General features: G+C 33.9%; 1 protein-coding gene across 12 annotated transcripts in view; it reads right to left on the reverse strand.

Moving 5' to 3' along the window:
• Window positions 1-3,807: 3,807 nt before the first annotated feature.
• Window positions 3,808-25,215, reverse strand: part of ATP11B (ATPase phospholipid transporting 11B (putative)) — a 101,582-nt gene continuing 80,174 nt past the window's right edge. For 4 of the 12 annotated variants that reach the window (XM_081076344.1, XM_081076343.1, XM_081076348.1 and 1 more), the window contains 3 exons: window positions 24,649-24,814; window positions 11,848-11,978; window positions 3,808-7,410 (listed from right to left, as the gene is read on the reverse strand). In XM_081076344.1, the coding sequence (XP_080932470.1) occupies window positions 7,329-7,410; window positions 11,848-11,978; window positions 24,649-24,814 (379 nt within the window). In that variant the 3' untranslated portion in view covers window positions 3,808-7,328. Of the gene's footprint in view, window positions 7,411-11,847; window positions 11,979-19,149; window positions 19,269-22,074; window positions 22,161-22,298; window positions 22,355-24,648; window positions 24,815-25,215 lie in introns of those variants that run through there. The other 8 variants (XM_081076341.1, XM_081076342.1, XM_081076346.1 and 5 more) reach the window with 4 other exon arrangements.

Genomic DNA, 25,215 nt, shown 5'->3' on the forward strand with positions numbered 1-25,215 from the left:
ATGCTTGGGCCAATTTATGTTACCAACAATGTATGAGGGTTACCTTCTCACATCCTCACCACCACCTGCTGTCTCTTGTCTTCTTGATACTTAGTCATTCTAAAAGGAGTGAAGTGTTATCTCATTGTGGTTTTGAGTTGCATTTTCCTGATGATTAGCAATGATGAGCATCTTTTCATTTCCATGTTGGCCATTTTGATGTCCTCTTTGGAAAAATGTTTCTTTAGTTCTGCCCATTTTTCAATCGTATTTTTTTGTATTAAGTTGTATGAGTTCTATATATATATATTTTGGATATTGACCTTTTATTCGATGTGGTTTGCAAAAATTTTCTCCCATTCTGCCGGTTGTCTTTTTATTTTGTTAATGATGTCTTTTGTGTGCAGAAGCTTTTGAGTTTAATATAGTCCTTTTTGTTGATTTTTACTTTTGTTGTATGTGCCTTTGGTGTCATCTAAAAAATCATTGTCACGACCAATATTGATGAACTTCTTCCCTACATTTTTATCTAGGAGTTTTATGGTATCAGGTCTTATGTTTAAGTCTTTGATCCATTTTGAGTTCATTTTTGTGAGTGGTGTGAGATATAGGGTTCTGATTTCACTGTTTTTCATGTGTGTCTCCAGTTTTCCCAGCACTATGTGTTGAAGGGACTATCCCCTTTCAATGGATTTGGTTCCCTTGTCAAAAATTAGCTGACTTTATATGCTGGGATTTAATTCTAGGCTCTCTATTCTGCCCCATTTGTTGATATGTCTATTATTGTTCTAGTACCATACTGTTTTTTAAAAATTTTATTTTTTTCAAATCACTATGGCCTTGTAGTATAGTTTGAAACATGGAAGTGTGATACCTCCAGCATTGTTCTTTTTTCTCAGAATTGCTTTGGCTATTTGGGGGTCTTTTGTGGTTTCACACAAATCCTAGGATTGTTCTATTTCTGTGAAGAATGCCTTTGGTATTTTGATGGGGATTATGTTTAAGCTGTAGATGGCTTTGGTTAGTATGGCCATTTAACAATATTAATTCTTCTGATCCATGAACATGGGATGTCTTTCCATTTGTTTGTCTTATTCAGTTTCTTTCAGCAAGGTCTTGCAGTTTTCACTGTACAGATATTTTACTTCCTTGTAAAGATCTTTCACTTTCTTGGTTAACTTTATTGCTAGGTATTTTTTTTTTGATGCTATTGCAAATGGGATTCTACACACACACACACACACACACACACACACACACACACACACACAAATATTAGAACAACTGAATGAATTTAGCAAGGTTGTAGGTTACAAACTCAAAAGTACAAAAATTAATTGTATTTCTATATTCAAGTAATGAGCAACTGGAAAATGAAATTTCACTTACCATAGCATCAAAACCCATCAACATTTTAAGTTTATTAAAAAGGGTTGCCAGATGTCTACCGTGAAGCTACAAAACATTCCTGAGAGAAATTAAAGACCGAAAATAGAGATATATCATGCTCATGGATTAGAAGACTCAATATTATCAGTTCTTTCCAAATTGATCTAGATTCAGAGCAATCCAAATCAAAATCAGAATAGCAATTTTTTTTTGAAATTGATGAGCTGATTTCAACATTTATATGGAAATGCAAAGGGCCCAGGATAGACAAACAATCTTGACAACAGAGTTAGAATTTATGCTACCTGGTTTCAAATCTAAGTATAAAAAAGCTATACTAATCAAGACAGTGGGCTACTGCTGTAAGGATAAATGAACAAAACAAAGAATCCAGAAATAGACCCACACTTATATACAGTCAATTAATTTTAAACAGAGGTACCAAATGAATTAAACGGAGATGAAGAATAACCCTTATGGGGGTTAGGAGGAAGGAATATCCTTAACCTGGCCTCACATCATACACACAAATGAATTTGAGATGGATCATAGACTTAAATATAAAGTTTAAGACAATAATGCTTTTAGAAGAAAACAGGAAAGTATCTTCATGATCTTGGGATTGACAAAGATATTTTAGACAAGACAAAAAACACATTACCATAATAAAGGAAAAAAATTGGACTTCATCAAAACAAAGTACCTTTGCTCCCCTAAGTCACCATGAAGAAAATATACAGGTAAACCACAGATGGAGGGGAAAGCTAGCAATACATACATACAGCTGACAAAAAGACTTAGGTCCTTAGGTAAAGGATTCCAACCATTCTGTAATGAGACAAGCAGCCTAATTGAAAAATGGCCAGAGACATGAACAGACATTTCAGAAAAAGACAAATTGCCAATAAGCATGCAAAAAGAAGTTAAACATAACTTGTCATCATGCAAATTTAAATCATGAGATAGAACTGGAATTCTCAATTGCATACAAATGCACATAAAATGGCACATATATTCACTTTGAAAATTTTTTGGCAATTTTTTATAAAATGAAATATAAACTTATGACCCAGCAATTCTACTAGTTATTTCATCAGAGGGAATGAAAACATGTCCATAAAGTATGTTCAGAACTTTATGATAACGCAGGTTCTTTATGGTTAACAAGGGAAAGGATAAATTGTAGGATGTTCCTGAAACAACACCACTGTGTAGCAAAACAAATTATGGATATATGTAACAACACAGATGAAGCTCACAGACATTTGGAGCAACAACGCCAGATGCAAAAGTGAACACGTTGAATAAGTCCATTTTTTTGAAATTCAAGAACAGGTAAAACTTACCTATGAAACAGGAAACAGAAGAATGGTTGCCAACGGCAGGAAGACAGTGCACTGGGAAGCAGCTAAGGGGACTTCCTGGGCAGGAAAGGTCCTTTATCTGGACTGGAGCAGGGGTTACAGAGACCTGCAGATTTGTCGAGAGTGACAGAATATACTCCTACACTCTGTGGGCTTCACTGTCTACAAGTTTTACTCCAATACAAACCATTTCACCTTAAACAAATTACATTAAAAAGTCTGATTTATCAGAGGGCCTTCTGCCACTTCCAAAAAGAGCTGTTCAGACACATGTGAACTTATCTCCATTTATAGTAGCTTCATTCTTTGAATCAGCACTTCAAAATAAAACAAATTGTTTTTGAATTCATTAAAGTTAAGGTCAAATGCTCAAAAAAAATTTTTTGTCCTAAGTTTCTTATCCATTAAAAAATATCATTTGTCCTATTGTACAATAGTTAAAAACTGAAGTTATCCTAAAGATCATCTAAACCTTCAACTCCTTTTAAAATAAAAACAGACGCTTAGATAAACTGACTTGTCCAGGATCATATTTCCTTTCAGAAAGAAAAACACATTACATATCCTACATTGTCATCCTTTGCAAATACTAACAATTGGGCAAAGACAGCAGCTAACCTTTTTAATAAAAAGTAGGTTAAACAATTGTTTTAATTGGCAACTGAGAAAGCATTAGGCATGACGATTGTCATTAGGTTAGATTATTTTATATATAAATATACATTATATATTATAAAGAAAGCACATTATTTTCAATGGACCAACGCATTTTGAAACGCACACTGGCTGGCCATGAATGAATGATCCAATTTCTAGTTGAAGTGTATCAGTCTTTACAGTTGATGCATTTCTATCAGGCCCCTTTTAAAGAGCTGTATTGATGATGTATAAAAACTGTATAACCCAAAATCTTCTAGATTTTTAAAAAGTGCAGTCAGTGAAAGACATAATGGTATTCCAGTACTATAGTGGAGGACAAATGTAGTAAAATTTCACTTGAAGCAAATTTGGCAGTGCTGGTTGTGATGAGCAGAGAGGCTTATTAACATGCTTAAATGACGGAAAAACACTTTTAATTATATAGGAAAATTTTTATTTGATAAATATAATTTCATAAACTTTAAAAAATTACTGAGAACTGTACAATAAATATACTAAATTTACTGAAAATGCAGAAAAAATTTAAAGTATTGTATTAGACAGCCACAGTGTCTAAGGTCCAAAATTTTAAACTAAGTGTTGCTACAGTATTTCCAGCTACGAATTTCTCATAAAAATCTAACAATCACCATTATTACAACCCTATCATTAGTTATCTATTTTTGTAGGAGCATCAAGTTATCTCACATAAACACATCGTTAATAATGTTTTATTTTTATGAAAATTGATGACTAATTTCAAGATAGAAATGAAAATGTCTCTAAATGGGGACCAAAATTAATAAAACATGTTTTATATAAGTCTTTGGTGTGTTAGTTTTATCAATACCTGCTTATATCGTACTCCAAATTGATCTTTATAGGAAAAACAAAACATGGGTCATTTTCTTTTTCCCCAGACTCCAGTAACTTTTCAGAATAGTGTATTTTAAAAACTTTTGGTGTTAATTTAAAATTTTTTACTGACCTTGACTCCTGCCTACCAGCAAGGAGTCTCAAGTTTCTCACAGAAGCCTGATTTCAGTCTCATGCAGTAGAAACGAGCCTGGTCTAAGAAAAGGTATTTCCTAATAGGGCTATGTGCCTCTGTTTAAATTTCCAACTCAGGACAAGGCCAGAGTTTGGAAGAGGTCCAGAAGCCTTAGGATATCATGGAGATTAAGATCCAAGGAGGAGGGTATTTAAGAGATATTCAAACTGTAAATTCTCCCCCCTTTTCTTCTCAATCCCCCAGTAGGCCCGGGTAGCTCTCCTGGCCCACACTCACCTGCTAGGGGGAGCCTAATGTTTGCTAAGGCTGAGGCAGGCTGCTGAGTCACCAAAAGCAGCTGACGGGCGATCCTGGAGACTCACTTGGTGCTTGCTACTATCTTCAGGGCTACAGCCTTCAGACTAGGCCAAAGCAAGCGAGGCAAACAGATGTGAGACCATCATCAACTAGCGATACCACATGCAGCATCTTACTCTGGTTTTGGCAGATAAGAGTAATTACCAACATCATGCTTTCCAAAGAATTTTAAAGAATATGCAAAGGGGAAATTTTCTGTGATTACTGGTTATGTAGTAATAGTTTCACAGTATGACTCTCACCACTAGAAAACTATTGAAAGCTTATAGACAACACTGGTACTTTCTTAAATAAATAGAAGAAACCCCTTGTTTTACAATTATAACAATCTTCCTTGAAGTGGAATAGGTTTTGAACAAGAGTAGGATGAGCATTATCAGTGGATGATGCATTTACTTGTTTTTACATCAAGTTCTTAAATAAGTTCAAAAAGTGAATGCAAAAAATGACATCAGTCCCACCGTAAGCACCATTCGTATGTTAGCTGGTCTCCCTGCCTTCTGCATCTGGTCAGAGACCGCCTGATGGTTCTGCTGTCCTGCAGTCTCAGCAGTCAGTTTAGCTGATGGCAAATAAAACACTGTAAGGGAGAGATAATGCAGGACTACTGAATGTCATTTTCTTCTATGAACACTTTATGAGACATTCTGAGAAAAGCAAATTATCCTCCACTGAATTATTTAATATTTTCTGCAATATGTCCTCTTCTGGAACTGAACTGGTGAGTGTACATACTGTAGTTTATTATCCCTTTAATGTATTTCCAGAATAACAGTTTCTTCTTAAACCCAACTTTGGAATATTTAAGTTAAAGAAGGGCTATTTATGAAAATTAGTAATTAGGCTGAAATTCATAACCTAATATCCTTACATTGAAACAGGCAAATGTGACATTAGGAAGAAAATAGTTTACAGTGAACAAAGGTAAAGTCTTAATTCTTGACTCTAACAATCTTTCCCATCAGCCCAATTCAAGAAGTCTTATATTTCTTCCCATTTCTTCTGAAATGGGAAAGGGGTGGAGGATTGCACAATAAGTCTACAAAAAGGAATTATTATATTCTCAAGGGAAAAATTTGGCAAAACCTTATTTAACCATTTCCATACAGTTTCAAATGTCTATGTACACAATCATTATATGCTTAGAGCTGGGCAATAGTTCTAAACCAACAGTCATTTCCAAACTTTAAAACAACATTACTTTTGATCAAAACAAATAACAACAATGGATCTACATGATATATTCAGGATGGAAATTAAGTATCAAAGTGCAGTGAGTTAATACAGTAATATGTACTTGATTAATGAATGATTCTTAGCATTTTAATTTATTGCTGCCATTTCCTCATAAAATTTAGCATTTTAGACTTTGTTTCATTTACATTCTATAGCCACACCTAAAAATATACCTTCTAATGGAACCCTGGACAGATTTCACTTTACTGTGGTAGTCCGCTACAACTTAGATACGTATACTAACCTAAAAACAACAGGATTCTTATCTGAAATACTTTATTCTAAAATCTAGCTTACCGAAGGCAAGAGCAATTCTAAGCCACAGAGGCTCTTCACTTTTTATTGATTTAATTACCGTAATATTTTGATTTATATAATTAAAAGTATTTGCAATATTTAAATACTGTCCAAACTTGTTTTTTATTGATATAGTTGAACTTTACAACAGTGTCATAAAATACTATAAACAGAGCCTTCAGATGGAGGGAAAAAAGCAAATTTAAATATATTAACCAGATTAAAGCATGCAGAAGATCCAATGATAAACACATTAAATCATAATAGGCTAATGATACCTAATTTACTCACTTCATATTCTGTCATAAAAATATTAGTAAACATCAATTTGAAATCTGTTGAACGGACTTGATTTCCAATTTATGTGTAAGATATGATATACCCTTTGCATGTATATGGTTAACTTTACTGGTTGTGTTACAGTATATTTAGAGGAGTTTGGTATTGTATATGTTTACTACCCACAGTGCAGTAAATAATGGTTAGAAATGCATTGTCCTAATTTGCTCTATGTACTTAGAAAGCACTAATGAATTAACAACATGGGTCACTGAGGGACCAAAATTCCTTACTATTCACACTTACTTTTCCCATGAAAAGCTTCAAATATAACTCTAATAAAAAAATAGAGTTTTCAAGGCAAACTTTTCAGCATAATTTACAGAAGCAGATTTAAATAGAAGACTCAATAACTAAGCTAATACTAAAAAATACAATTAACTAAGGATTATCTCTCTTTTCTACCTTGATAGTAAAATATAGTGGCCTTAGCAAGAGTCTGAAATGCCATTAGGAGTCCCATAAGCACAGGGACAACCCAGACGAGAAATGGAAAGTGTCTCTTTATTCACAAATTTTAACATGTTCAGATTAAAATTATGGGAGTTGACAGTGGTTCACGTGATGCCTTTTTGTTTGTTTGCCATTGTAACTCTGAGTGGGTATGAACGATTCCAGATTTCAGAAAGTAACTCTAGTCCTGGCCATTACCAGGAGGGTCACATTGAATTTTAGGAAAGGAGTTGAAGTGGCTCCCACAAAGTACTACTGCCCTTTTAACAAGTAGATGAGTCCATTGTGGAGAGAGTCAAGATGCTCCTGTCGTTGGTATAGAAAGGATCCGATGCACTCCACGATCTAAGGGAACAATAAGAAAAAAGTGTGGCTCACCAGGACCTATGTTTTAATTGAGAAAAATATTTACTCTAAAACTTAGGACCAAAATGTAATTTGAGTATTAAAACAATTGATTGATTCATTTTTAATTGCTAAGTAGAAGTTCTTCACACTAGCATTGAATGACCAAACATCCCATTTATATTATACAAAACTTGGGAAAAATAGTACTTTACTCATCATATAAAATATTAGCCAAAAACACCATTAGCATTAAAACAATTTCTATAGGTAGGAAAGCATGAGACGCTCTTAAAATCTTAATTCAATGAGAAACAAGTGAGTTATTAAGAGATACGCACATTCAGTTTTACTGAAAAGCAGCTAGGGTATATTTTGACATCACAGAAGCAAACAAACAAAAATCACACTTACCAAAAGCTTTGGTATGCAATGGCAGTATGTTCATATATTATTATTATTTTTTAGCTATCAGTTCTATTCTAAAGATTTTAGTATAATTAGCTTGAATGTAGTGAATGATTTATTCAACCGATATCAAAGATACCTGTAAGTCACTAGGCTTTTCACTTAACTAAGAACAAATGATCCTCTACTAGTCTGGAAAAGTTAATACTGTCTGAATGATAAAGCCCATAGCAATTCATTACATAATACTTAATTTGCATCTGTATTAATTTAAGCTAAAAGAATTCAAGATCAAAAACAGCCTGCCACACTTAAACCAGCCTGCGCTATTTTCATGACAATATTAGGATTACCAAGTCAAAGGTGGCTTTTCTTAGAAAATTAAAAGCACTTAATAATACATATATTTTATGTGATTTTCTAGGGTTCCCACTTTCCCTAAACAAAGATGTTGGAGGAAGAGACTAGCATTTAAAATGGTCCAAATTCGCTTTTGTCAAATATCTGCTGTTTCCTAGAGACTCTGTTTGTATATAGTTCAAGTTTAAATTGATTAAGTGAGTACAGTCTTAATGAGGTTTGAGACCTAGAAATTTTACAAAGTTGACAAAGAGGAAGACGAACAAGCAACAACTCTACCAGTGATTTACAGAATTTATAATTCCCAGAAAACCTTAAACAATATCTGCCTTAGTTTAAGGAGAGGCTTATTCACTACAGTCTCTCTAGCACCTACAACTGTACCTGGTGCATAGTAGGTACTGAGTATTTGTAAAATATATGAATGAAATGAGACTATGACCATTTCTTAGAGTAAGTATTCATACAAAAAAAAACTATGCTCCGACCCATATGATAAAACATAAGTACCAACACCCCTATTACCTGGAGTCGTTTCCGCTCCCAAACTGCCAATGTTTTATATTAATTTTTCCTTTTTCCAACCACTACTTACATAGAAAAATCTTGTTAGGTAAGATTTCCTTCATTATTTTTACCCTTTCAAAGCACATATGTGCATTCATATGTTAAATACCGTATTTGACAGAACATTAGATACCTGAATTATGTATTAACTATTAACTCCATTCTATTTAGAAAATAGTTTTGATTAGGATAAAGTAACTGTTGATAAAACCCATACAAAAAATAATTTACTGGGAAAGTACAACCCTTTAGGGCAAGGGTGTCAAAACTGTGGCCGTTGGGCCAACTGCGGTCTGCAATCCATTGTTAATTGGCCCGCAGCAAATTCCAAAAATATATTTAGTTTACTTAAATAAACCAGGTGAGGCAATACGTACTTCACCTCGCGTGAGTCGCCCGGGTGTTTGTGTATTTTACCGCATATGGCCCTTGGTGAAAAACGTTGAAAAAAGTTTGGACACCCCTGCCTTAGGGTATAACATGGCATATCCTCTATATAGCACCATGATACTACCTTTGAAACCAAGCTTGCAATATGGCATATTCCTCTGACAATATCAATTAATAAAATATAAGTAGCATTTTTGTGCTTGGATGATAAAAGTTTAATATGCAGAAAAATCTGTCATATGAAAGCACTAGTTGTACTTCTCAAGTGATGCCCATTATCTTTTATGTTTAATATGTTAATGGAACAAATGCCCAAGAGCGTCTACATCTGGTGATAGAGGTACCAGCATTGCCCTACCTTTTAAATTAGACACGAAATAGAAATGTAGAATACAGGCTGCTCCAAATCAAAATAGCAATGCCAAACATAGTTCACTAATACAACTATATGTGAAAAATAGAACAAAACTCTACCTATCAAAATGACTTTAAAAGTTTAAATAGAATGTTAATGGATCTATGGCAATTTTCATATAGCCCTATGAGAAGTACCAAGTGGTTTTACATATTGTATGATGTTATTCACTAGGAAAAAAAATGAACAGATCTCAAAAGACTTTTTAGATTATTCATTTGAAGAAAAAACGGAGATAATGAAAGTAGTAACTAATAATTATAACCTGAGAGGTTGGACAAAATTGGAAAGGTATTAATAATCTAGGATATTAATTACTGTTAAACATTTTATTAGGTAAGTTAAAATAATAAAATCCTACAAAAGAAAAGACTATGGTATAATTTTAAGTGAATAGAAGTACAGATGATAACAGCTACCTTCAAGAGAACATTAATGAAATAATTCCCATAATTTCTGGGGCAGTTCCAAAAGGGATAATCCAATAAAAAATTGGCTATGTGAAAAGTAATGGGGGCATATTACCTAAATATTGATATCAGGAAACTGGGAATATACATAAAGCAAAAAAATATTTTTGGCTCATTTAACATTAGTTCTAGTTTTTTGTTTTTTTGTTTGTTTTTAATAGTGAAGATGTATATTAAAGAGAACTTCCTGTTTAAGTAGACATTTTATAAATGCCGTGAAGTTCTATAGTAGTCTCTTAGTCTAATTCCCACCTTAGCTCTGTACAGTAAAGCTGTCTTAAGTAAAATAATATTATAAATTAGGTCTTTCTGGAACTTCCTTTGGGAAACTTGTTAGTCTGGGGACATGACAGAGCTGCTTTCTCATTATGCATTTTACAGTATATTTGTGTAAGTCATAACATATAAGTCTCAATAAATTTAACTGCTGATAATAATAATCTTATTTAAAATAAAATTACTACAAAATGATATCAGCATTATAGAAATAGTTTTGATTACATGTTATAATCAATAAATGGGGACTGAAACCAGACATTGTATTAACATACGAATGCTATTTATAATATATGCAACTGTACCATAAAGACATGGCCATAACGAAAGGCAGAGTGGGAGTGAACAAGTTTGCTAGTAACGGTTACCTGAATTTTATCATACATGAAGGATATATCATATTCATCATTTTTGAAACACAAAGCTAACCAAATACTAAAAATTTCTTTATCAACAAGTAAAAGTAGCACTCTTAGGACACTTTCCAACCTTTTCCAAGCCATGGCACACATAGAAGTGACTCTATTCACATGGCATACTGTGGACAATGAAAATCACCACCTACCCCTGCCCATCAGTAATCCTTCGTGCACACTAGTGCGCTGCTGCTCTGATTTTAGGAATAGGATCTCATTTACCTAAAGAACACCAAAGTGTGAAAAGTTGATATCCTTTAAATAGTAATATTTAGTTAATATCCCCTAAATGATATTCAAGTTAATATCCTAAATAATATTATCTCTCTTGGGTAAATGTATGAAGAAATGAATCCATTTCACATTTCAATAAATTTAAATGGAATTTACCAAAAAATTATATTGTTTTGTATGGTCCACAAAATCAAGCACTGATAAATCTTTTAAGAAACAGATTTGGGAGGAGACAAAAATGCTAAGATTCTTTTAAATCATAATTTAAAGAGCCTGTTCTAACTTATAAACTTTAATTAGACCATAAATACCAAGTAAAAACTTAAAAACCACAACTCATTTTAAAACCTCATTACAGAGATATTAATAAAAAGGGGTAGGAGAGCAGCAATACAGCCTTGTGTGTTTATAAATACCTCAGACTCAAATGACTGACTAGGAAATATACATGAAGAATAAGAAAAGCAAAATCTTGATTTTACTATTATAGGTAGATTATTTTATAAATACAAAAGACAAACAAACAAAAAAACAAATACAGGAACTAAAATAGTAGTTATCAGTATGATAAAAAAAAAGTTATAAAAACCAAATAAGAGTACCACATACATATATACTCCTATTCACATTTTAGAAAGACTGTAAAGCAAAATTTTTGTTCATTAGATGCAAAGTCTCTTCACAGGTACTTTCTCTTCCTCTGTTAGTGAACGTACCCCTTACCTTACCCCAAACCACAAAATGAAATCTACCATCAAAGAGTGCTGGTCCTTATCCCACTTTCTGCTTCAGTTGATAAAAACCAGCTGCTGATTGATTAGGTAAATAGACATGCATGTTCATCTGCTCCAGTTTATAGGCTACTCATCTGCCGCAAAGGCTACTGAGAGAAATTCCACACCTGCTGACATGGGCCGGACTACATCTTCCTATCACTCGTTCCAGCATTCTTCCAACAGATGTGCACGCTGCTTCTCCTGAGAAACAGCACATGGAGTCCAAGCACTTGATACTTGAATTTGTTTCAGTAAGCTAGAGAAGTTGAAGCAGAAAAAAATGAGTTATTTATAGATTTGGAATGCCAAAAAGCAGTTAAGAAAATTATGACAAGCACTTTAAAACTAAAAGTAATGTATATACGTGTTTTCTATAATATGGAAATATATGGAAGGCTTATTTAAATATGAGTAATCATACAGAAATATTTAAAAGGCCCTGTGTCCCAAACTAGAGGTCAAGTAAAATAATTATATAAAAACAAGCAGCTGGGTATTATTTAAATCTGCAAAGATATTGGATTTTAATGTCTTATTTTAATAATTTATTATGGTCAAAGTGATTTACATCAACCACTCAGAAACTTAATGAATTCTAATTTTTGAGTGTTTGTACAGGTAAAATGTTCCGGCAATTTCAATTAAAAACATCTAGCAATTAAGAAAAAAGAAGTGTGAACTATTTTGAAGACTGGGAAATAACCAAGCAGGGCCTAACCCCAGTCTTCAACAACTACAATAAAAACCACAACAATAGTAGCAAAGACTTCATGTATTGTTGTTATGTGCCAGGTTCTCTACATATACCACTCATAATTACAATTGGAAAAAAAAGCAAATTGCTAAGCAATATTAAGTGCCAACCATGCCTATAATCGGCTCATCTTACTTTTTAAAAATTAAGTGATGGAACAAGTATTAAAATAGATCAAAGTGACTAAGTAGTACTATTAAGATTTAAAAATGGATTTCTGAAAATATGCAAGATTTATATTGTCTCAGACATAAATAATCCAGCAAGATAACTAAGCCACACTTCTAATAATTTTAATCCTGTTAAATTAGGGGGAAAAATGGTATGACCACATAGCTCAATGAATCCCAACCCTGGTTTTGATCGTCAAGGGTATGCCTAAATTTCTCCAAGTTTGTCATTTTAAACACTTATTTTCGTTCCCTTTCTTTACATTTATAACATACTCTATAACAAATCTTTCAAAAGTATAGAGGCAGGAGAACAAATAAATTCATTAGAGTTTTGCAATTCACGAAGGTTGGGAATCACCAAGTGTTGAGTACAGGCATGGCAACAGGGGACATATGTAGACATGCTCACAATGGGCAGAAGAGATGGATGTGATGGGATGTAAATAACCTGGCATTATCAACCTGAGGAACTGGGGACGTCCTGCAAAATCCCCACTCAGAGTAATCCTGTCAAATACCAAGCACTGCAACACAACGTGGTTCCTGTTTGGCAATTACCCGATTGCACCAATGTCCTGGGACCTGATAAGCACTGAGAAAGAGTGAAATTTTACCTGTTCTTTCTTTACTATACCCTTGGTTCAGGACGTTATGGTACTGTTTCTTAAACTGTATTTTGTGTGATGTTTACAGACATTTCACGGAAAACAGTTCTGTGGCCAATTAAGTTTGGGGAACACTAGTTCAGTGAGGGTCTAAACACATTTTGAGTGAAGGATTGTCAACAAATCAGGATGCATGGTCAGTCTCCAAGGGAAGAGCTACACACAGTGCAATTCTCAAACTTGTTTGTTCAGTAACAGATCCTGACCCCAAAGGGAACATGAATCCTTTTCAGGAGGAATGAGTCAGTGCCTGTCATTACTTAGGGGCAGGGTTCTGACCCTATGCACCAAGTTCACTTTAAATACCATCATCTCCACAAAACCTCCCCCACCTCTCCAACTAGCAATAATCTTTTTCTGGACTCTACTGCGTCACTTAAATGGCACAAGCACTTAAATTCAACTGCTATTTCTTGAGCAAGGCACTGTGCTGGTTCCTATTGGGAATAGCAACCCTGCTCTCAATCTAGTGAGTTAAGAGTAAAGAAAAGCATGGGAGATAGTCAGGAACAAATAATAATGGCGATTATATTAATGGAATGTTTATGATGTATGTGTCAGTTCCTATGTAAGATGCTTCTCATGGATGATCTCACTTAAAACTCTTAACAACCTTTTGGGATAGGCACCATACTCCGATACATTTCACAGATGAGGAAACAGAGAGCTTAAGAATTTGTTTAAGGTCACTCCAGCTGGGGCTTGAGTCTTAGGGTCTTTGATTCCAGAGCGCAAACGTCTTCCCCATGCCCTTATACTGCCTTCTTATAATCATGATATGAGGCACATTACAGACATCAGAAAGAAGAGGGGAAGTTCAAACACAGCTGTCGTAGTGGTAGGAGGGTATGAGAGATTTGCAGAAAAAGATGGCACTTGTAAATTTCAATAGCTGAAGATGGGGGAGAAAGCATTCCAGGCTAAGTGAAAAGAATGAGTAATAATTGTGTGTGGGCAGAAAAGTATGATGTGTATTCATCATGTTTACTCGAAGTGTAAGACAGAGTAGTTGTTACTCCTGCCTCCTTGTAAAAGACCAGTGAGACTCAAAGCGCGATCCATGGATCAGTGTTGGTCCAAAAACACTGTTGATGGCTCATGAGTAGATAAGTGTTTCTAGTCTGTGAGAGTAAGAGTTTAGAAAATGTTATGGCAATCTGACAGAATACCTTTGTTAACTGTTGAATCTAAAAATAATTTTAAAATAATTTAAAAATTTCATTTCCTAGTAATTAATTTTTATTGTATTTTATAAAAGTATTGGCCTGTGATGGACTGGAAACTGAAGACAACAAAAGTGGTCCTTCACATTTATCTGGGGAGCACTGAACTTGACCAGAAACTAGAGTGAGCAGGGAGTTTGTCTGGCACTTCTCAGGTTAACGTGTGCTTTGCATATATAGCTGGTGCTCGGCCAGCTGCTGAGGATGCACTGAGATGACATCTGTGACCTCAGCAGCTTCTTTCTGAGTGTCCACGTATGTGCAGATCACTGCTTATTTCTGGATCTGACTTTAAGTAATGATCTTGCTTTGCATTCGTCACCTTTCACTTTGAAACCTAAGGACAGGTATTAATATATGGGCAACCTAACAAAGTAAACATCTTGAAATGTCGAAATTATTAAAAAAAAACAATTCTTTAAATCATGTTTTGAACTAGGAAAATATATTTCCTTTTTATTCCCTAAAGAGATAAAAACCTTGGCTGCTTTGAAAATGCTGAAGGCTGGTTAACTGTGTTTCTGCATAGCTATCTGTAGAAAACACCACACTGTTCTCTAGCAAACCTCCAAGCTCCACCACTTTCCCATGTACACATCTTTGATCTCATATTCAGGAACTGGGAGCCCAGTCAGAGTACATGTAGCCACAGTTGCCAGTATAACTGGGGGTGGGATTGGGGGGGAGCATTTAGATTTCATTTCATTCAAAGCAAGAAGAGGGAAACAGTGCTTTTTGGTTTTGTTTTTTGAGTAATTGTAAATACTAGAAAAGAAAAAAAAGCAAAGTATGGTAATCGGAGTGAGACCTTTCCTGGTGGCATCAAAAGTAACTTTTAATTTACCAGAAATTTCGATTTATTGGTGAGACTCACTCTCCACTATACTTGCTTCCCAAGAACAGCCATGTAACTTAGAGCCAGAAGGGCTGCCACGCCAAACAACTATGGAGATTCAACATGACTATGTATGGCTAATACAAATTTTTATCTTTACAGAATTTGGCTTTTGAAATAAATTTTGGCTCACTGCTCTTATTTCCATTATTTTTATATCAATGATGGTAAACATTTAGAAGTTTCTCTTATTGCTTCTACAAAATATCTCCCTTAAATTTTCTAAATGTTAGAGAATTGTTATACATTTCTAAAGTTTTTAATCACTCCTATGACATCTTACCAATCAAATCAAATAATTTTTTAAATTTAGATAAGAATTATTGAACTATTAACCATATTTGTTCTTTTGCCCTAAAAACTGTTTCATACACTTGATAATTAAAGTGAGCCTTTTGCATAGCCTTAACAGAGATATTTGGAAAGAAGCCTTAAACTAATATTATGAAAAAGAAAAGTTTGTGTTCAAGAAAGTTTTTTAATATGAGATCAAAAGTAATCAAACATTACTGATTTCCAAATGTGGTTAAGAATAATACCCCTAAAACAAGTAATAGCTTTATCTCACTATTCAGAATTGTAAGACGGAGTCATTTAATGATGGCAGTTAGATAACTGCCCTGTCTTACTCAAGGCCTATTTCACCAAAATGTCTCAAGCTCTCGTTCACTCCTCTAAACTCTCTTCCCTTTTTCCTTCTCTCCAAGTAAAAGAAACAACTTTGAAAGACAGTTATAAATATAGATAAAATACCTCCATATTGTCTTTTAGGGATCTCCAGAAAGATTTCTGTATGTGTGGCATAAATTTAACTATGAAAACAAGCATGTGATAATTATATGTATTAGGGAAGCGTATTTTAATAGTTTGGTTTATTCCTAGTTTCAAAAAGACTAAGGCTCCTTTACTTTTATAATGTGGTTACATAAATAACAACTATGACTAGGAATTTGTAGTTTAGGTAAAGAAAAGTGTCAGTATCTGTGAAAAATAATAAAATGCTCAATTTTAATGGCGAGCGTAAAGCAGAATAGCACTAATTAATGAACCAAGTCATGGCACAGCTATTAAGAATTCAGTTTTCTAAATATCAATCATTTACAGCATGTCACGGGATAATTGGTAGAAATAATGTCAATACTAATATTTTTTTTAATTTCAATCTCTAGATGAACAAGCTGCTCAATAAGTCAGCACAGATTTGAAAATAACATTTTTGTAACATTTTTGTCATATGCCTCTAGGTCCGGCACTGGTGGCAGCCTTATTAATATTGGTCTTTTAAATGTTCGATTCTATCTGCTTACAGAATTTTACTCATTCAGAAAAGTGTAGCTTTTAGTGACGAACAACTGAGTAAAGGACATTAAGGTTTCCTGTGCCTTTTGTAGTTCACTACTTTGGTAAATGAGGCAGTAGCTGGATCTTTGTCACAGAAGGAGAGGAAGGTGACTTGTAATTGGTTGAAACTGATTAAAATGTATTCTGCTTTTGGTAGTGGCAGGTTCCAGGACTGAGGCTGAAGCACCTTGGTACACAGTGTGAAAGGTCAGTAGCCCTGGAATCCTACTGCTATCACTAGGGTTGCTGGAAGAGGGCATTCAGAACAGGAATCCAGAGACAAAACAAATGACAAAACGAGCGAGGCCTAGGAGGCAGGGGACTGTAGAGGGAGATGACCAGAAGACCCAAGCTCACGGTGACATTCAGGGCTCAGCATAACCTTCTGCCTGACTTGACAAGGCTGACCAAATTTTGATTAGATAAACAGATGCAATTTCAAGACAGAAAAAAATAGATGAGGGGTATTACATGACACTTATTTTTTATAAGTGATTTTTATCTAAAAATACATGCCAAAGGCAGAAATATACAAGAAAACTATTCGAGATATATTTCATTCAACCAATTAAAATTCAGTGATAAGCAGGAAAAAAATTGCAGATCAGAGTAATACCCCCAGCAATTTTACTAAAATCATATTCATGGTTTGAGGATTCTTCTGGCTTCTTGTTTATAGGAAGAGACCAAATATCACAGGATGATGAGAATATTCACTTTATAAAAGTAACTATAACAAGGCCCCTGTTACTTAATAGGTACATTTTAAGAACCCAATTCTCAACTGTATTGTACATTTTAACGGACATATTAAAGCAAAGGAGCACCAGATCCATGTCTTACGAAATCCACTTGAACTTGAACCTTTGGGGAACTTTTATCACAGAGGACATAACTTTACAGCTTTTGTATAGTTAGGTCCCAAGTGGATTATCTGCTTTGTGGATTATTCAGGGCCTAATACAAATCCCGGCCAAGAACTCGCTTCTTTACCCAGCGAGTTCTTCAGCTGAGTTTCCCATGCAGCCCAATTAGGGCATATTTTAAAAACTAAAAATCTTTCTATATTTATCAAAGCAAAATACAAGATAAATACATTGTAAAGATAATCATGTGAAGCACCCAAAACAAAATAAAAATTCAGAATTCTTTTGAATTTCTTTTCAATTAATAATAATAACTGAGAGTTGATTAATTATCTTCAACATTTTCCATTTATGACGATTCACCAAAGGAGCCTAATTTTAAAAAGATGTCTTCCAAAATAATTCAGAGGTTTCAAATTATTGTACCTGTTCTGTGGTCTGATTTATAGTAGAGTTAATATTTACAATCTTCAAGTAGCTTTGTTTTCAAGTTTCACTGTTTATGTGGGCTTATCGCGGATGAGACAATAGCACCTTCTTGACCAGTAATTACTGTAAGGCCTCACTTATAGTTGTTGATACCTGGGTTCTGCGACTTTAAGTGAAATGACGTATAACCAATTTTACCATAGACTAATTAATATAAATAAAAGTTCCTATAGCGTCTCATCAACGTTCTAATTAAACAACATGGTGTACAATATACAAAATAGCAAACAGGCCAAATAAAGAAATAATTATCAGTGGTAAGAATTTTCCTCCTCCATAGTAACTGCCAATCAAAATATTCTGCATACTCCAGTTAGGTCTAGAAGTGGCTGTTAGGGTTTATCCCTCAAGAGGGGGGGAAATCAAGCCCTCACTGATTCATACTTTTTTTATTTATTACAAAGTTATAACTATGAAAGCTTGTGAAAAGAATGGAGTTTGGTGAATATCAGTCAACGGAAAGTTATTCAGTACTAAGCCTAAGCACTCATTCATGTGATCACTCGACACAAGCGATAGACTTAGATAAGTAATTCAGTGTCTAACTAAATCGAGGTGTGTAAAATGGTACATAACTACAGCTTGAAGTGAGAAATTGATTTTAGAAATGATAGAACTTGCGTGACATACTTTCAAAAGGAGAAGCGACAAGGAATAAGTTCTGGAATATAAGACAATTGGTTGGGAAAATACCGATGATCAGAGGACATACGTAACTTGACAGCTTTTGCAGAGGTAGGTCCCAAGTGGATTATCTGCTTTGTGGATTACTTTACTAGATTAGACTCTGAGATGAAGTATGATTAGCACTGTGACTCCAAAGGAAGATGAACAAAAGATTCAGAATGGACACACACAAAAAGTGAAGATCACAAAAAGGAAACGAGCGAACAAAAACGACGTATGAGAAACAGTGAAGGCATTAGTCAAGTAAGAAGTGGAATGCCAGGCACTTCTCCCGCAGCACGCCCCCCATGAGAACTCAGCAGATACGTCCCCAGAAGGTCCAGCGCAGTACTACCGAGTGCACGCAGGAACTGCCCTGCAAGCCTCAGCTAGCAGGTGCCCACTGTCCTCCCCTCTGCGCTTGCTTTCAGCAAATTCATATGCTGAGCTGACTGAACCCTTATCTTCTTCCATCTGGAAGGACAGAAAAGCAACAAATCTCATATTACTGAGCAATACTCTCACTGTGTATAGGTTGAGAATCAAAACGGCAAGTGGGGTCCACAATTTGAGAGGCACAAATGAATGTTCACACACCACTACATTCATTTACTGTCACAAGAGAGCTAATAGCAGCTTCTTAAGGGGCATACGACAAAGCACACAAACTAAAGACATGATTTCCCAGAGCACAAAGTTAAATGAAAACCAGGTTTCCTTCAAAAAAATTAAATGTCTTCTATTACACAAATTTCTTGCCACCAAGGATGGTGTAAGCTTCTTATTGCAAAGGTATGCTCCATTTTGCACTTCTCATGCTCCCTTCTTGGAAGACTTCTCTACTCTAATCACATGGCCTTTCAAGTTGACACATGTGGGTAAAGGGGGCTTGACTTGATTTAGTGAAACGAATTTAATCCTTAATTTGAAATACTTTTTTGTGTGAGTGTTAACTAATTTATACATATTTCTCTTCTTTACTTTTTCTGTATTTGTATTAGAGACCTTCTAAGGAGTATGTGCCCATAGCCAAGCCAAATTATAAAAATAATGTCCTAAGTAAATAAAAAAACAAAATTGTCCTCATTTCTATATATTTTCTCAGTCTTAGGACTGACCAATAATTATTTCTAAGAAAAAAATGCTATGGTGAATTTCTTACATATATAAAAAAGTAGTCGAATTCCTTGGTTTCACAAATACAATAAGTTTATGTAAAGACAGCTATACCTATAGTACAGGGGAGGGGAAAGTACTCAAAATGAGTTTTCTTTTATTCACAAGGAAATTGTTAATAGTCTTGTGTTAACGGTTCTTAAGAAGAACTAACCGGGTTAAATATTTGAAGGCTCTTAAAGATATTCACTATCAACCCAATTTTCCTCTGTAAATGATTAAGTTACCAGGGATCATACCCAGGAATATTGTTCAATGCAGTTCAGAAACAAGATGTATTCAAAATTCAGAGGATGCGGCCGCAGACAGATGTATGTGGGAACTTGTTCTTCCTGTGCAGCTGTGAGCAAATGCCCACCCAGTTGTTACTCACTAATCAATTAAGTAAGCAACTGTTATTTCTGCCTGGCCTTTGGTTGTATTTCTTCTTTCTGTTTCTCTCTGATGCTAATAGTTAAGTAAACAGATCACAGTATGGACAATGGTCATTTGATAGTGAAGCCCCTGGAGGCTAGAGAGATGAACTGATTTGGTTAGGACTATTGGAATCAGTGCCAAGAGCAGTGAGCCTTCAGGCTGGCTGTCGTGACAACAGGGCACTTCCCCCTTTGTTATACCACCTGACTGGAGACTGGCTTGTGGCAAAGGCTACCTGACAAATATGTCCTGCTCTCACTGTGTTCTTTCACAGATGACTGTCAAGCTTCCTGCTCTCTTACATTATTACGAGCCTGAGATCTCTAATTTATGATCTCCTTACCTCATTCTTTTTTGCGACTTGATTTAAGCCAACAGGATATGTAAAACTATGATTTCATAAAAATTTTAAGATTATTCTATATGCAAAAGTTATCTTCAGTTGACAAAAGTTTGCAAGAATGTTCTTTAAAAAATGAGCACCCTTACTGCCTGAGAATTAATTAGATGTTTAAAAGTGTAATGAATACTCACAATTTTTAGAAAGGAAAATACAGATAAAATGTGATACACACTTGGCTTTACCAAAGGCGAAGACAAATCTTCAAGTGTGTTTTGATTTTAGTTCTTGTTTTAAACATAAAACTTAGTTAACTACTATTTAAACACTCATTTGTATATTCTCCTACAATTATTATACCTTTGTAATTCAAAGTAGAATATTTCAAAAATCTTGAGGCTAGTAAAAATAATAAAATTGAAAAGTTTTATAAAATTTTAGAAGAGCTTAAAATGATGAATTCACAGTTACATAAGAGGTTAAATGGTGCTTTGTCAAAGCCATTTATTTGATCAAGTGAATATTGAGATTAGAAAACTTGAGAATAAAAAAGAATTTAAAAAATACATATATATGTAATTGAAAATTCTCAAGATACAGGATGAGAAATTGAAGAGTGTCAAAACTAAAAAATTTATATTACTTTTTCTCTTCAAACCTGACTGTAGTTAAAATTAATACTATATAGTTGTGGTATCTAAATATCAAGAGTTCTAGGATTTAAGCTTTCATTCTCTTCCATCAAAAGATAGCTCTAAACTACCGGTTAATTTTTGTGGTAACTGACAGAACGAATCTGTCTGTGGAAATAAAGGTATATGTAAGAGATATGAAATATATTGTTCTATTTATAGATGCACTAAATAGTAGCAAGGATATGAAATGCTTCAGCAGCCATTACAATGTACAAAGACAATTATGCACATGTATTTACAACACAGATTAAGGTGAGATAAAAAATGGGCAACTCTCACTTTCAAATAAATGAAACTTAAAACTTTAAATTTTATGCATTTCTGTAGCTTAAATTACTCAACATGCATGAGCACTTTAAAATAGTAATAATATGACAAGCAGAAGCATTAGAATTGTGCTACAAAAGGTAATTAAGGTGTAAAACATATAACAAGGTACAGATCTGTCCTGTTATCATGCTGAATTTTCATCTCAAAGAAGAAATGGATTTTTTTAAGGTTTTAACATACATATTCATAAAGGTCAAATTAGAGACAGAGCTGTGCTAACAAAAAATGCCACACTCTTAATTCATGCCTCTGCCCATCTTTTAAATATTGTTTAATTGACCTTTAGCATGCAGAAGTTAACAAGGTTCTGCTCCTACTCTACCTAAGTTTGCTCAGCTGATTCCTTGCCCTCGACAATGGCTGCAGTGCGATGAACTCGTCACTTAAAGCAACTGTGTTGGAGTACATCTATAAACGGACAGAAAAGGGGTGGGACGTACACGTCAGTGAGTTGTATTCATCACCTAAGAGACAGACACAGGACAAGCTTTGCAAAGACACATCTGTTCCCCTAAGAGTAGGAAATAGCATACATGATACACATACATGACTGACACTTGTAGGCTGTTGGCTTTCTTCATTCTTAACACCACATTTTAACTCTGGAGAAAAACAAAGTTCAAAATAAATGCTGACAAGTCTTCTTTTGATACGATTTTTCTCGCTACTTTTGGTAAACAATGAAGTAGCTAACAACTTTCTAACCATTTCTTCATCATTTAAAATCAGAGGTGACAGTATAAGGCTGAAATAATAAAGATTACAGCCTATAGCAAAAGAATAATGTCACACATGGGAGTTGAATGACCATATACTATTTAAGCAAAAAACAAAACAAAACAAAAACAAAACCCAAACAGGCCAGAAGATCCCTGAGTAAAAATAGAGATTTCCTCTTTGGACTAGACTACAGTAGAACATCTGTCAAGTCATTTAAGTGTAAATTAGTGGGGCAAAAACAGAGATTATACCAGCTTTCACAGAGATAAAATGATTGACTTAACTACACATTCCATTTTTAATCAGTTTGAACCTATGGTAAAAAAACAAAAAATATATGAAGTACTTTTAACCTTTTCTTGTTTAAGGGTCCACCTTAAGGTACCAAATATTTCCTATGTAATCCTTTAGAAAGAGGCTATAGGAAAGGCAACAAGAACTATCACCTTTTATTATTATTAAGAAGCCTCTACGAAAATACATCAGTTTGCAAATGCACTGCCTAATGTAGAACTCCTAAGGGTAAATATAAATAAGTCTGATTCTTTACTTTCATAAAGAATAAAATTTTTAAAGTGATGCCATTAATATATTTTGGTGAAATATAACTTCATATAGGCCAAGAGAGGAAGTTTGTGTTCTCCATAAAGGTCAGAAAAAGTATAATAGACAGTGTATTAAAAATAGTATTGTTAATATAAATACTTATCTCTGAAGATGAAAAAAGATAGGCAAATCTTTCTGATATATATTTAAGTAAATATTGCAGAGTGGAATAGTTTTTCCATACTGATATAAATATATGCATTGGCAGTCAAAGGAACCAATTATGCAGATTTTTTCAGCCCCATTTCAGACCCACATTACAAAGCAACATCCTCATTATCCTTATAATGTTTTTACTGAGGACTTACTACACACAGGCCCAGGGTTAGGTGCTTTATATTCATTCGGTCTAACAATCATGTAAGGTAGCAAGTATTATTCTAATTTTACAGGGGAGGAAATTGAAGCTTAGGAAAGTTACTTGATTAAAGATATTTTATAAATGGTTAAAACAGTGTTTGAATTAAATTTTTGTCAGGTTTCAGAGGCCTATGCTGCTTCAATGGTGTTAAAATGTATATTGGTTAAGACTGAGTTACCAAAGCAAATAAATGTTAAAGAAATGTTCATATGATCAACTGAAATTAAAACCAATACACTGTTTAGGAAGCCTCACTCAAATCACTACTTAGGAAGCGCTTTTCTATGTGTAGAATATGCAACTAAATTTCCAAAATTTAAACAAAATTTACTTGGCATGTAGCAAACGTGTAGAAAAAAATCTCAACCTAGGCAGAACTAAATGATAATAAAACTCCCTGTTTAACAAGGCATAAAAGTTAATTAGAATGTATTCTTGAGGATAATAAGACAAGTTAAGATAGACTTCTAATTCATGTACAAGTCAAATATATAAAAAAGGCACATTCAGCTAAATAGCTACCATTTCTTGACCATCTACTATGTGTTTAGACATTATTTTATTTAATTCTCATTACAAAGGTAATGAAATAGACATTTCTATCATAATTTAACCTTTTAAATTATGTAGTATTTAAATTATCTCAGTATCCACGTAGATACTGAGACTTCAAGTCACGGAGCTACCAAGTGACAGATCACACTATATAACATGCTGTATGTAGCATAATATTTATTAACATGTGCTTAGTGAATGGATTTTATAAAAATTCATTCTTAATTTAGGTTAAAGAATGTGTATTTCATACTCTAGTTGAAAACAATATAACCTGAAAAAAGTATTACTCGAATTCTAATGTTTTTAAAGACATGGATATCTATGCCAATTATATATACCTGATAAAATGCTGTGACAATATTATTTAAAACATGTTTACTATTATTACCTGCACATAATAATTTTATATTTAAAAACCTGAAATTCTATCATTAACAATGTAATTTAAAAAAATTATAATTTGTCAGTAGTCATAAAATTAACAGAAACAATAAGAAACAACTTTAAAAACATCAGATTTAACAATATTTATATTGCAAAATGCCTGATACAGGAATGGATAATTTCCTATTTTCTGATATAAGCAAATTATAATGATAGTCATTATTTAAAACCCCTAAATAAAAGATTTTCTATATAGAAAATGGTTACCTGTGCCTTTTCAGTATTTGTAGGATGGAGCTGTCTGTCAAATACTTTCTTCACAATATCAAGAAACAGACATGTAACAACCATGAGGATTATGGCAAACCAAACAGAACCACTTGATAGGAGCTGAAAAAATACAAAGTACATATTCTGGGAGTCTGAAAATGGCCTGCAAAGAAAGAAAGTGGGCTTAATAAAAGTAGAAACTGACAAGATAGTTTCTTATCAAGATATCATGTAAACCCACTATGCTTGAAGGTTACAATTTTAATTTGGAATACAAGTTTGGGATAATGTTCAAAAATTGCAATCAGTATAATTTAATTACTTGAATAACTAATAAAACAAGATAAGACTTTAATTGTTAAAACTAAAATTCAATTTAATTACTTTCAATGACAACTATAGTTTTTATTATTAGGAAAGTGGCAAGTAGTTAACTAGGTAACTCTCTCTTAGTGGTAGGATATCAAAATTATGTAGAATGCATACTTAAGAGACCAAGAAAAACTGTAACAAAATATTTTCTGCTAAGCAACTAAAAGATTAACTACCCAAATCGTAGCTTGA

The sequence above is a fragment of the Rhinolophus hipposideros genome (genome assembly GCF_964194185.1).
Source record: "Rhinolophus hipposideros genome assembly, chromosome: 2".
Classification (NCBI taxonomy): Eukaryota; Metazoa; Chordata; class Mammalia; order Chiroptera; family Rhinolophidae; genus Rhinolophus; species Rhinolophus hipposideros.